The sequence below is a fragment of the Siphateles boraxobius genome, unplaced genomic scaffold (genome assembly GCF_051911475.1).
Source record: "Siphateles boraxobius isolate OS27281-9 unplaced genomic scaffold, OSU_SipBor_1 5, whole genome shotgun sequence".
Taxonomy (NCBI): domain Eukaryota; kingdom Metazoa; phylum Chordata; class Actinopteri; order Cypriniformes; family Leuciscidae; genus Siphateles; species Siphateles boraxobius.
The window spans coordinates 485789-500000 of NW_027509141.1; the positions used below are offsets into that span (position 1 = coordinate 485789).

At 48.3% G+C, this 14212-nt stretch overlaps 1 protein-coding gene across 1 annotated transcript in view; it reads left to right on the forward strand.

The window, feature by feature from the left end:
* The window catches only part of nckap1l (NCK associated protein 1 like), an 85791-nt gene that overhangs the window by 66030 nt on the left and 5549 nt on the right, over nucleotides 1–14212 (forward strand). The window contains exons 23-28 of the mRNA XM_077204353.1: nucleotides 4631–4728; nucleotides 4817–4910; nucleotides 5514–5596; nucleotides 8130–8210; nucleotides 8318–8411; nucleotides 8494–8610. Of these exons, the coding sequence (XP_077060468.1) occupies nucleotides 4631–4728; nucleotides 4817–4910; nucleotides 5514–5596; nucleotides 8130–8210; nucleotides 8318–8411; nucleotides 8494–8610 (567 nt within the window). The remainder of the gene's footprint in view (nucleotides 1–4630; nucleotides 4729–4816; nucleotides 4911–5513; nucleotides 5597–8129; nucleotides 8211–8317; nucleotides 8412–8493; nucleotides 8611–14212) is intronic.

The window sequence follows — 14212 nt, forward strand, 5'->3', positions numbered from 1 at the left end:
GGTTATTCTGCCCGATGGCCCCGCCGTCCGCTCAGATCCCTCAGTCTGCCCACCGCCGAAGGCGCCCTCCTGCGGTTCCAACCCCGCCCGTTCACCGGGCCCGGCTCTTGAAGACCGTAGGGGGGATGCCACAGCCCTCTCCAGCCCCGCCCCCCGCTAAACGCCGGGTTAAGCGGCACTTTTGAGATGGGCTGCTCAGAGATGAGACTCAGTTCTTTCCAGGAGTTGGTAGCAGGGCCACTCCTTTCCCCGGTGGAGGGCTGGCGAAGAATCCTTATTCAGAAAGAACTGACTCTCTCGTCTCTGGGCATATAGAGTTCTCGGATGACACAGAGCTCCGCCCACAAGCCGTGCTCTCCTCGTCCCCCTCTGTCCCAGAGGCGGTTGACACGGTGTGCCGTCCACGGACCGCTTCGCCCCTGTCCCGCTCTGTCGCCAGACCCCTGACAGAGCAGGCCCCCGTGGAACGCTGGTCCTTCCCTGGCCTCCTCTGTCAGGGTGCGGTTTTGACCTTGCCCACACACCGGGCCGCTATGGCGGGATGCCACGTCTGGGCCGGTCATTCCGCTTCGCTGCACCACTGGGGGGACGTCTGTGGTTCTTGACGCCGCTGGCACAGTTGAGAGCCTGCCTAGAGCTTCCCTTCTGTTCCGCTGGGTCGGGCGAACCATCGGCTCGACTTGCGATTCAGTTCGCACGGTCTCCTCCCCGCTTCAGGGGAGTCTGCTCCACTTTGGTCGGTGGCTATGCCCCTATCATGAGAGCGGAGGTTGCTACCTTACTGGCGATGGGTGCATATTAGACTGTTCCTCCAGCCGAAATGAGGTCCGGGTTTACAGCCCCTACCTCATTGTCCCGGAGAAGTCTGGTGGGTTACGGCCAATCCTGGACCTACGCATCTGAACCCCTCCCTTCACAGGCTGGCGTTCAAGATGCTCCCGGCCAAACGCATTTCTGGATGTGTGCGGCCACAGGATTGGTTTGCAGCGATCGACCTGAAGGACGCCTACTTTTATGTCTCCGTTCTCCTTCGACTCAGACCATACCTACTGTTCGCTGTCAGGGCACGCGCATATCAGTACGCTGTTCTCCCATTCGGGCTAGCCTTGTCTCCTCGCGCCTTCACTAGGGTTGTTGAGGCGGCCCTTGTTCCTCCATGGGAACACGGGGTTCGCATCCTGAAGTATCTCGGTGACTGGCTGTCTTAAGCTCACTCCTGAGACCAGGTTTGCGAATACAGGGACCCAGTGCTCCGGCACCTAGCTCGTCTGGGCCTTCGGGTCAACTGGGAAAGGAGTAAACTTTGCCCCGTGCAGAGGAGCTCTTTTCTCGGTATGGACTTGGTCGCCTTCTCCACTCAGCCATTGCTGACTTGCCTGAGACTATCAAGCGCAAGAGTGCGGTTCCACTGAAGTTTTTTCAGAGGCTCCTGGGGCATATGGCATCTGCAGCCGCGGTACGCCGCTCAGATAGCTTCATATGAGACCGCTTCAGCTTTGGCTTCACGACCGAGTCCCGAGGTGGGCATGGCAACACGGCACCCTCCGAGTACCAGTTACTCCGACCTGCCTTCAGTACTCACCCCGTGGTCAAACTCAGTTTTCTACGGGCCCGAGTGCCCCTGGAACGAGCTTCCCGGCATGTTGTTGTCTCAACAGATGCCTCCACGGGCTGGGGCGCCATGCGCAATGGACACGCTGTCACACTCTCATGTTGAGCAGAAATGCTCCTGAAAAATTCTGTGAGATTTATCACACCCAGGTGTTGAGCAGAAATGCTCCTGAAGTTCAGTGAATTTCTTCACACTTAGGTGTTGAGCAAGGTTGCTCCTGAAGCTCAGTGATTCTCGCATGTAGTGTTAAGCAGTATGGCATGTCTATTGCCTCGAGTTGCTGGCAGTACGCCTTGCCCTGCACCGCTTCCGGGCGTTGCTCAGGGGTCAACACGTACTAGTCCGATCAGACAATACCGCCACAGTAGCGTACATCAACCGTCAAGGTGTTCTACGCTCGCGCCGTATGTCGCAACTCGCCCGCCACCTCCTCTTATGGAGTCAGAAGCATCTGAGGTCGCTTCGAGCCATTTTCATTCCCGGAGTCCTGAACTATGCAGCCGACGAGCTCTCACGGCTTCAGCCCCTCCCTGGAGAATGGCGACTCCATCCCCAGTCGGTTCAGCTGATTTGGGACCAATTCAGGGACGCACAGATAGATCCGTTTGCCTCTCACGACTCGACCCATTGTGACCTGTATTATTCCCTGACCGAGGGCACGCTCGGCACGGATGCACTGGCGCACAGCTGGCCGCGGGGCCACAAATATGCATTCCCCCAGTGAGCCTTTTTGCGCTGACCTTGCATAAGGTCAGGCAGGACGAGGAGCAGGTCATCCTGGTTGCCCCTTACTGGCCTAACCGGACCTGGTTCCCCGAACTAGTTCTCCTCGCGACAGCACCTCCCTGGCCGATCCCTCTGAGGAAGAACCTTCTTTCTCAGGGACGGGGCACCCTATGGCACCCTCGTCCCGATCTCTGGAACCTCCACGTGTGGCTCCTTGATGGGACGAGGCAGGTTTGAGTACCCTACCACCAGCGGTGGTGGCTACCATCACTTCCGCTAGGGCGTCGTCCACGAGACACGTCTATGCGTTGAAGGGGAACCTCTTCGTCAGCTGGTGTTCTTATCACCGAGAAGACCCCCGGAGATGCTCGATCAGCGTTGTGCTTTCCTTCCTTCAACAGGGGCTGGAGCGAAGGCTGTCTCCCTCCACCCTGAAGGTCTATGTTGCTGCTGTTACCGCACACCATGACCTCATCGAAGGTAAGTCGGTGGGGAAGCACGACCTGGTGATCAGGTTCCTGAGAGGAGCGAGGAGACTAAAGCCGCCTCGCCCTCCTCTCGTTCCCTCTTGGGACCTCTCAGTGGTGTAACTGCCCTGAAGAGTGCTCCATTTGAGCCGTTGCAATCAGTCGAGCTTAAATTCCTGTCTATGAAGACAGCGCTCCTGGTTGCACTGGCCTCCATCAAGAGGGTGGGGGACCTGCACGCATTCTCTGTTGACGAAGCGTTCCTGGAATTCGGGCCGGCTTACTCTCACGTGATCCTGAGACCCCGGCCTGGATATGTGCCCAAGGTTCCTACCACTCCCTTCCGGGTCCAGGTGGTGAACCTGCAAGCGCTGCCTCTGGAGGAGGCAGACCCAGCCTTGGCACTGCTCTGTCCAGTACGCGCTCTCCGCGCCTATGTAGACAGAACGCAGTGTTTCAGGACCTCTGACCAGCTCTTTGTCTGTTATGGTGGGAAGCTGAAGGGAAAGGCTCTCTCCAAGCAAAGTTTGTCTCACCCGATAGTGGACGCCATTGCTTTGGCTTACCAGCAGCAAGGTCGACCGTGCCCCCTTGGTGTGACTGCCCACTCCACCCGGAGTGTGGCGTCCTCTTGGGCTCTAGTACATGGCACCTCGCTAACAGACATCTGCAGAGCTGCAGGCTGGGCGACACCTAACAAATTCGCCAGATTCTACAATCTCCGAGTGGAGCCAGTGTCTGCCTGCCACTTTCCGCTGTACCGCGGGATCGCCTGAGCTCAGTCTTGGCTCCTCAGCGAAGAAACATATCTGCTTGCTGCCGGCGTCCTCCTTTTATACCAACGAGGTGGGGCGGAGTTACGCCATGCAAATTCCGCAGACCCATGGCATTTCTTTGCCATTGGCTCGTTTTGTAATACTCGAAGTTGATAGGCTTTCTAAGCGAAACACCATTCGTCATCATCCGACGTAACGTCTCTGTTCCCTACTTAGGGAACGAGGGTTACATACGTAACCGTAGACGTTTCACATATTATATTATGTTTCTCAATGTTAGTTTATGAAAGTTTTTACAGTTTTATGCACCAAAAATTATTATTTTTATCTTCATTTTCAAACACTCATTTTCAAAGAGCATTACCTCTTGCAGTAATAGAAGTAAACACTCACTGCTGTGATTGGCTAACTTCATCAACACTCACTGCTGTGATTGGCAAACTTCATCGCACCACATCCACGGCCTCTTTTAAAAGCGTGTCCTGTGTTTTGATACTCAAGATGACAAGCGCTATGATAGAGCCACAGATGTTTAAGCCTGATTTAGATCCTGAGGCAGAAGAAATTGAAATAACGCAACCACAATGATTGCAACAGTAAAACACTAGCTAGTAGATATACATTGTGTGAAGAAGGGTAAATTATTGCTACAGTAACCAAAGATTTGTCATGAAACTCTAGATGGCGCATCAGCACCAATAATCATCAGCACCAATAATCATCAGCACCAATAATCATCAGCAGCAATAATCATCATCAGTAGTAATGAGTAACAGCAGTAATAATCATAATCATCAGCAATAAGTGTTGCAAATCTATTCCACCACAATCAAATGCATTCATATTGTCATATCCAGTACAATGCTAAACTCTCAGAGAGTTGTCATGATAGAATAATAATAAAAATATATTCAACTCGTATAATAAAAATATTTTACTCAAGGAACTATATTTCTGATCCGGGTACTGATTTTATACAATAATACTCTTGGTGTCTGAAATGGTGTTAACGCTGGTTTGATGTTTATTACACACGTATTTGTCTGTAGGTTTGCGATCGTTGGCTGAACTGATTGGCCCGTATGGAATGAAGTTTTTAAATGAGAACCTCATGTGGCACATCATATCCCAAGTTGGAGAACTGAAGGTATGACATCTTTCTAAAGCACTAACATGGCTAATTTACAGTCATACAGTGTATACATGATTGAAATAAATCATGTTTTTATTTTCAGAAACTTGTAAGTGACAACATGGATGTCCTTGTGCAAATGAGAACTAACTATGAGAAACCTGAGGCAATGATTGACCTTCAGAAGAAGCTGACGGGTACAAGCTCAGAGCGTTCGTTTTAACACGCTTCATTACTCCTGCTATAATCCACACATAGTTTACTCACATAGTTGTCTGCAGTTTTGGACACTTTCCAATATCATTCCTTTCAAAAACACTCATAGCTACTATTATTACATATAAATAAATCATAAAACACTCTTAGTAAAACTAAAGAGCAAGGATTACACAAAAATCTCTGAATTATAGTTATTACATTACTACCCATGACTAAAACTTTGTTGTAATGTTATTTTAATGGGTAAAAATGCCTTGTTTACAAAAGGTGAAGGCGTTTCACCAGAAGATCCAGTTACGGTATCTTGATTAAAAAGTATAGGGTCAAAAAAAATGTGTTCACAAAACAACGAATTGTTCACAGTACAATCATTGACATGCATTTGGAAAATAGATGTGATGAATCTCTATTTTGTGTCGAAAGTTAAAATAAACCGACAGAAATAGAGCATAATTCTATCAACTTCTCCAAGGACAAAAGTTGGGGAAGCCCTGGTCTAAAGTGTTTTACTCGTTCATCAATCTACTCTTTCTGTCTTCTTTCTGTAATGAAACGCTGATTTATCTAATATTTTCCACCAGGCTGTGAGAATGTGTTGAAGAGAGTGACCATTATTGGGGTGATTCTGTCATTTCGGTCCATGGTCCAAGACGCTCTCGCGGAGGTGAGAAGCCGTTCATGTTCATTAAAGGGGTCATATAATGACATTTTTGTACAAGTTAATATGAATCTTTAGGGTCTAAATGAAAACTTCGAGATATACTTTTATTAAAAATTCTCATTAGTATTTAAGAAAACACTAATTTTACCTGGTCAAAAACAGCTCTGTTTTCAGCACGCCGTTTCAGTGCATATGTCTTTAAATGATAATGAGCTTTGCTGACTCCGCCCCTCTGTTCTGTGGGGCGTTTTGCCACCGCGCACGTGGAGTGTTGCCTTGACAACAGTTGAGGGTATATTTTGCATGTCAGCGGGAGTCTCTGAGGAGACATCTGTGCAACCGTATCAATCTGAACCGGAGTCGGACCGGAACAAGATGACGGCCCGAAGAAGTTCGACAATTAAGGCTCAAACAGGACGTTTCTGAATGGTTGGTTAACGTAATGTCACTTTGATCTATTTTTGTATCTTATGTACTGGCAGGGTAACTTAGAGTAGTGATACAGACGCTATGTGTACAGCCAAGAACAGAACACCACAATCGCTTGGACGCCATTCTGCTCCAGTGTATCAACAATGGCGGATTATGATGACAGCTCGCTCAGGGCGGGTCTGTGTTGAAACGCTGCTGTCAATCATCAATCGTGGGAGGGGCGTCCGATTTATTGACGTCACAAGATCGAACGGCTCAATTTCAGGCAGGGGAAAACATATAAGGAGATTAAAACAAAAACACTGGATGGATTTTTATAATTATATGATGGTTGTGTACAGGCACTGCCAACACACATTTCAGTACAATCAACTTGTAAAAGAGCATGTACCATTATATGACCTCTTTAATATTATATCTGTTTTTGTCAGATCTTATAGTGCATGCATAATGCAACCCCAAATCAGAAAAAGTTGGGACATTTTGTAAAATGTATTCAAATCAAGAATCTGTGATTTGTTAATTCTAGTTAAACTTGTTTTAACTGAAAAAAGTACAAAGAAAGGTTTTACAATGTTTTCACTGACCAACATAATTGTATTTTGTAAATATGAACAAATTTTGATCTTGATGGCTGCAACACACCCCAAAAAAGTTGGGACAGAGACCAAATAAAAGTGAAAAGATTATCCAAATTAGATTCTCCAACTCTTTTGAAACCGTCCACAATGAGCAGGTTAACTGGTAATAGTTGAGGGTGTCGTGTTTGGGTGTAAAAGTGCTTCTCAGTCTTTTTAAGCAAAGATGGGTCATGGCTCATCACTTTGTGCCAAATATCATGAGAGAATTGTCAAACAATTAAAAAATCGAATTTCTCAATGCAAGATTGCAAAGAATTTATGTCTTTTACCATCTTCACTTACATAATATTGTCACAAGATTCAGGGAATCCAGAGAAATCTCAGTCTGTGTACGGTAAGGCAGTAGACCTCTGTTGAATGTGCGTGACCTTTGAACCCTCAGATGGCTTTGCACAAGATACCGTCATGCTAATCCGTTAAATACAGCCACATGTGCTCAGGAGTCATTTGGAAAACCGTTTTCACTGAACACAGTCTGACTCTGCATTAAGAAATGCCACTTGAATGTCTGTTACGCAAGGAGAAAGCTTTACATCAGCTCTATGTGGAGATGCCGGCGAGTTCTCTGGGCCTGAGCTCATCTCAGACGGTCTAGAAGACAGTGGGAATGTGTGCTGTGGTCAGATGAGTCCATGTTTCAGCTTGTTTTTGGGAGAAAATGGACATCGAGTTCTCAGTCCCAAAGACGAAAGGGACCAACCAGACTTTCACCAGCGACAGGTGCAGAAGCAAACATCTGTGCTGGTATTGAGGTGCATCAGTGCAAAAGGTATGGGTAACTTGCATTATTGTGAAGGTACCATGGCATTGACATGGAGGCATATATTTGGATCGTACAGAGACATTAACTGCCATCAAGAGGACATCTTTCCTGGGAAGCAAGACAATGCCAGGCCTCATTCTGCACATGCTAAAACTGAGTGGTTTCTAGACACTCTGCACCACAGAAGGGATGTGCCTGATGTACTGCAGTCCAGATATGATCTTATGGGAAATGTATGGCCCATCATGAAAAGGAGAATCAGGCAACAATGGCCACAGACTGTTGAGTGGCTGTCTCGTATCAGACAAGATTGGGCAAATATTCCACTAGCAAAACTCCAACAATTAGTATCCTCAACTCCCAAATGATTAAAAGTTGTAATTAAAAGGAAAGGTGATGTGACACAGTGGTAAACATGTCTCTGTCCCAACTTTTTTTGGGGTGTGTTGCAGCCATCAAAGTCAAAATTTGTTCATATTTACAAAATACAATTATGTTGGTCAGTGAAAACAGTGGAAAACTTTTATTTGTCCTTTTGTCAGTTAAAAAAAGTAAAACTAGAATGAACAAATCACAGATTCTTGATTTTAATGCATTTTACAAAATGTCACAACTTTTTCTGATTTGGGGTTGTAATAAATGCATGACGTCCTGTATTATACTGCTATCACATCACTGTACTGGTTATTTCCATTTGTAGATCATGGACAGACACTGTCCGTTTTTAATGAGACCCATTAAATGTCTGAAGAACTTTATCCAGTCCGACCTCGACACCAAGGTGAATCATTCAATCACTCAATAAATCGTTCAATCATTCAATCATTCAATCATTCAATTATTGAGATGTCTTGTGTATTGATTGTCCTCGTGTCTGATCATGTGTAGATGATTCTCGGTGTGTTTGAGATGGCTTCGGCTGCTGGTTTGAGATGTGATATCGACCCTGCACTGGTTTCGGCGATAGCAAACATGCAGTCAGGTGAAGTCCTGATAAAGGAGGAATGTCTCAAGATAATCTAATCTGACTGTTTCGATGTATAACCTGTTATTCTCCTTGCCAGACAACTTTTCCCTCGAGGAGGAATTTAAGACCAGCTGTCTTCTGATGGTGTATATAGCCGTGTCTCTGCCCACCCTGTGTCTGGATCCCAACTCGTTCTACACTCGAGAACTGGGAGGTGAGTTTGAGGCTCACAGACGACAGAAACACTTTCTACAAGCGGGAGATGATCGGAGAATCTAGATCATCTCAGGCTGAAGCAAGAGCTTTATGCCTGATGGACATATATATATATATATATATATATATATATATATATATTAGGGATGCACCGATACCGATACCAGTATCGGTATCGGGCCCGATACCAAGCTCATGTACTTGTACTCGTACTCGTAAAAATACCCCGATACCAAAGACCGATACCTCACGTATATCCTTAGCTTATATTTCTTAATTCTTATGAACACTCTTCCTGCAGTTATAGTGTTGCTAGATTTAATAGTACACTCTAATATTTCACTTTACATTTTCGGCTGTGATTACATTGTTACTCAGTGTTATGTTAAACATTTGTTCTATGATTTCTTTGGCACCTTATGACAAATTTGATTGTCTTGTTGTCTGTGATTTCTTTAGCACTTTGACAACTTTGTGACAGGCAGGTAAAAATTACATTCATTATGTCCTTGGTTTTGCCCTTTGGAGGTTATTGGACACTGTGAAATTTGGGCTTTGAAAATTTGTTGTAAGCACAATAAGAATTATTTATTTTTTTAGGTTTATTTAAGTTGTTGAAAATAAAGATGCTGATTTGTTCATTAGTCTCACTGTGTTGTTCTTAGAAAATTGCCACATAAAACGAGAACCCCCCCAGTACAACAGGCATCGGTATCGGTATCGGCGAGTACCAGGAAAAAAATATCGGCACTCGTACTCGACCCTTAAAAAGTGGTATCGGTGCATCCCTAATATATATATATATATATATATATATGTATAATGGCAGTGAATGGCGGGTTTCTGTTTTGAAGTCCATAAAAGTGCATCTATCCATCATAAAAGTGCATCTATCCATCATAAAAGTGCATCTGTTCATCATAAAAGTGCATCTGTTCATCATAAAAGTGCATCTGTCCATCAAAAAAGTGCATCTATCCATCATAAAAGTGCATCTGTCCATCATAAAAGTGCATCTGTCCATCAAAAAAGTGCATCTATCCATCATAAAAGTGCATCTGTCCATCAAAAAAGTGCATCTGTCCATCAAAAAAGTGCATCTATCCATCATAAAAGTGCATCTGTCCATCAAAAAAGTGCATCTGTCCATCAAAAAAGTGCATCTATCCATCATAAAAGTGCATCTATCCATCATAAAAGTGCATCTGTCCATCATAAAAGTGCATCTGTCCATCATAAAAGTGCATATATCCATCATAAAAGTGCATCTGTTCATCATAAAAGTGCATCTGTCCATCATAAAAGTGCATCTGTCCATCATAAAAGTGCATCTATCCATCATAATAGTGCATCTGTCCATCATAAAAGTGCATCTATCCATCATAAAAGTGCATCTATCCATCATAAAAGTGCATCTATCCATCATAAAAGTGCATCTGTCCATCATAAAAGTGCATCTGTCCATCATAAAAGTGCATCTATCCATCATAAAAGGGCATCTGTCCATCATAAAAGTGCATCTATCCATCATAAAAGTGCATCTATTCATCATAAAAGTGCATCTATCCATCATAAAAGTGCATCTATCCATTATAAAAGTGCATCTGTCCATCATAAAAGTGCATCTGTCCATCATAAAAGTGCATCTATTCATCATAAAAGTGCATCTATCCATCATAAAAGTGCATCTATCCATTATAAAAGTGCATCTATCCATCATAAAAGTGCATCTATCCATCATAAAAGTGCATCTGTCCATCATAAAAGTGCATCTGTCCATCATAAAAGTGCATCTATCCATCATAAAAGTGCATCTATTCATCATAAAAGTGCATCTATCATCATAAAAGTGCATCTATCCATTATAAAAGTGCATCTGTCCATCATAAAAGTGCATCTGTCCATCATAAAAGTGCATCTATTCATCATAAAAGTGCATCTATCCATCATAAAAGTGCATCTATCCATTATAAAAGTGCATCTATCCATCATAAAAGTGCATCTATTCATCATAAAAGTGCATCTGATCATGATGCGGTTCAAAAGCGGAAGTACTGAACCAGAGTTTACAGCGAACGTGCAAAGACCAAGTCAAACGCCATTTACAAAATAAATAAATAAATAAAAGGTAAAACAACAATGTCAGATGATTTTGAAGTTGGAGGAGAAAATGAGTTCCCTTTCGTTGTCACTCCGATTTACGTCGGATGACGACGAATGGGGTTTCGCTTAGAAAGCCTATCAACTTCGAGTATTACAAAAAGAGCCAATGGCAAAGAAATGCCATGGGTCTGTGGAATTTGCATGGCATAACTCCACCCCACCTCGTGGGTATAAAAGGAGGAAGCCGGCAACATGCAGATATGTTTTCGCTTCGGAGCCAAGTGTAATTCTTCACTCCTTAAGCTATCTCTGATTGTCAGCTTCTTACGAGACGAGCAACTCTCCAGTGTTGGTTATGACGGCGATCTCCCGGCAAGTGCACACTTCCTGCTTATCTGAGCGTGGTTTGCCAGCGAGTGTGTTCTCCGCGGGCGCTTCAGCACTGAGTTTCTCTCACAAAAAGAGCTTGCACGCGGCACGTCTTTTTAAAGATGCCTCGCCCGTGCACTTTTGGTTGCGGTCGGCTGGTGTCTGACTCTGATGGGCACGAGCGCTGCTTGGTGTGTTTGGGCTTTAATCACGCTAGAGCAGCGCTCGTGGATGAGTCATGTTCTTTCTGTGGGAACATGACCATCGCAACACTTAGATCGAGACTCAATGATCTCGCAAGAGTGAGAGTCCCCTCATCCACACCCCGATCTAGCGCCTCCTCGAGAGGCCCTACTTCGGCTGGTGGCCAGGGTGATCTGAGGGTGACTGTGTGGAACAAAGCGCCGACTATTCGTCCGTGCCCCGCAGCTGCCACTCTCGGGTGTGAATACGGCTGTGGCTCAGTCCGATCCAGAGATGATGGCCATGCTTTCCCGGGCGGCCGCGAGCATTGGTTTGAAGTGGAACCCTCCACCCTGTCCTGAGCGTTCGCGGCTGGAAGAATGGTTTTTGGGTGCAGCTGCGGCTTCCCGTCCTCAGCCTGCCCCAATACATTTCTTCCCGGACGTGCATGATGAAATCTCGAAGTCCTGGAAGACTCCCATGTCTTCCCGCGACCGCTCATTGGTTTCTTCCGCCTTTCCTCCCCTTGATGGGGCAGCCGCCCGTGGGTACACTGGGCTCCCCCCGGTTGAGCGCTCTGTTGCGATGCAGCTGTGTCCTCAGAGTGCTTCTTCTCGCGGCGAGCCTAAGCACCCATCCAAAGCCTGTAGGTTCTCGTCTACCCTAGTGGCGAAGTCCTACAGAGCGGCGGGACAGGCGGCTGCCTCTTTGCATGCCATGGCCACTCTGCAGGTCTATCAGGCCCAGATGCTAAGGGACATGCACGAGGGTAGGACGGACCCAGGGCTCTTCGATGAGCTGCGCGCCGCCACCGACCTCGCCCTCCGGGCGACGAAGGTGACCGCACGCTCCCTGGGTCTGGTGATGTCCACAGCTGTGGTCCAGGAGAGACACTTATGGCTGAACCTGGCTGACATGCGGGATGCTGAGCGTTCTCGCCTGCTCGACTCCCCCATGTCCCAGGCCGGCCTATTCGGCGGTGCGGTGGAGGACTGTTCTCCACCGCCCAGAAACAGACTGAGGCCATCAAGCACATTCTGCCCCGACGGCCCGCTGCTGCCTCCACCCAGCCGACCGGGCAGATCCTTCAATCTGTTCGCCGCAGAGGGCGCCCTCCTGGGGCTCCCGCCCCTCCTGCCCGGCCCAAGCAGCAGCCTCCACCCAGGCCCGGTCGCGGAGGAAGCCGTAAAAAGGCGCCCCAGCCCTCTCCAGCCCCGCCCCCCGCTAAACGCCGGGCCAAGCGGCGCTCCTGAGACGGGCTGCTCAGGGACGTTGAAGGTTACTTCTCAGGAGATGGTAGCAGGACCACTCCTTCCCCCGGCGGAGGGCCGGGGGAGAATCTTTTGTTCTCCCTGCTGCTCACCCACGGGTGGGCAGCACCCTAATGTGGTTAAAGAAAGAAGTAACATTTCCATCCCTGAGCACACAGAGTTCTCGAACGACACGGTGCGCCGCCCCCGAGCCGTGCACCCCTCGTCCCCCTCTGTCCCAGAGCCGGTTGACAGTGCGCGCCGTCCCCGGACCGTGCCGCTCTCTTCCGCCTCTGTCGCCAGCCCCCTGGCAGAGCAGACCCCCGTGGAACGTTCTTCCTTCCCTGGTCTCCTCTGTCAGGGCGCGGTTAATGACTGTGCCCCCACACCGGGCCGCTATGCCGTCCACGTCCGGGCCAGTCATTCCGCCCTGCTGCACCATCGGTGGGAAGTCTGTGGTCCGTATGACCCCGCTGGTACAGTTCTTGGGAGCCTGTCTAGAGCTTCCCCTCCTGTCCCGCTGGGTCGCACGGACGATCAGGCTCGGCTACGCGATTCAGTTCGCGCGGTCTCCTCCCCGCTTCAGGGGAGTCCGCTCCACTTTGTTCGGTGTCAACGCCCCTATCATGAGAGCAGAGATCGCCACCCTGCTGGCGAAGGGTGCGATCGAGACCGTCCCTCCAGCCGAGATGAGGACTGGCTTCTACAGCCCGTACTTCATTGTCCCCAAGAAAACCGGTGGGTTACGGCCAATCCTGGACTTGCGGTGCTGAACCGTTCCTTTCACAGGCTGCCGTTCAAGATGCTCACTGCCAAACGCATTTTCGAATCTGTGCGGCCCCAGGATTGGTTTGCAGCAATAGACCTGAAGGATGCCTACTTTCATGTCTCCATTCTCCCTCGACACAGACCGTTCCTTCGGTTTGCCTTCGAGGGGCAGGCATACCAGTACGCGGTTCTCCCTTTCGGGCTAGCCCTGTCTCCTCGCGTCTTCACGAAGGTCGTCGAGGCAGCCCTTGTTCCCCTTCGGGGAACACGGGGTTCGCATCCTGAACTAAATCGACGAGTGGCTGATCCTAGCTCACTCTCGAGACCAGGTATGCGAACACAGGGACCTAGTGCTCCGGGACCTAGCTCGTCTGGGCCTTCGGGTCAACTGGGAAAAGAGCAAACTTAGCCCCGTGCAGAGGATCTCTTTTCTCGGTATGGATATCGACTCGGTCGCCATGTCCGCGCAGCTTACGAGCGAGCGCGCGCAGTCACTGCTGACTTGCCTGAGACAGTTCGAGGGCAAGAGTACGGTTCCACTGAAACTCTTTCAGAGGCTCCTGGGGCATATGGCATCTACAGCCGCGGCAACGTCGCTCGGATTGCTTCATATGAGACCGCTTCAGCTTTGGCTTCGCGACCGAGTCCCGAGGTTGGCATGGCAACACGGCACCTTCCGAGTAACAGTTACTCTGTCCTGCCGTCAGACCTTCATCCCATGGTTGGACCTCAGTTTTCTACGGGCCGGAGTGCCCCTGGAACGAGCTTCGCGGCACGTTGTTGTAACGACAGATGCCTCCTCCACGGGCTGGGGTGCCATGTGTAATGGACGGGCTGCCGCGGGCTCCTGGACAGGACCCCGCCGCCTCTGGCACGTCAATTGCCTCGAGTTGCTGGCCGTACGTCTTGCTTTGCGCCGCTTCCGGG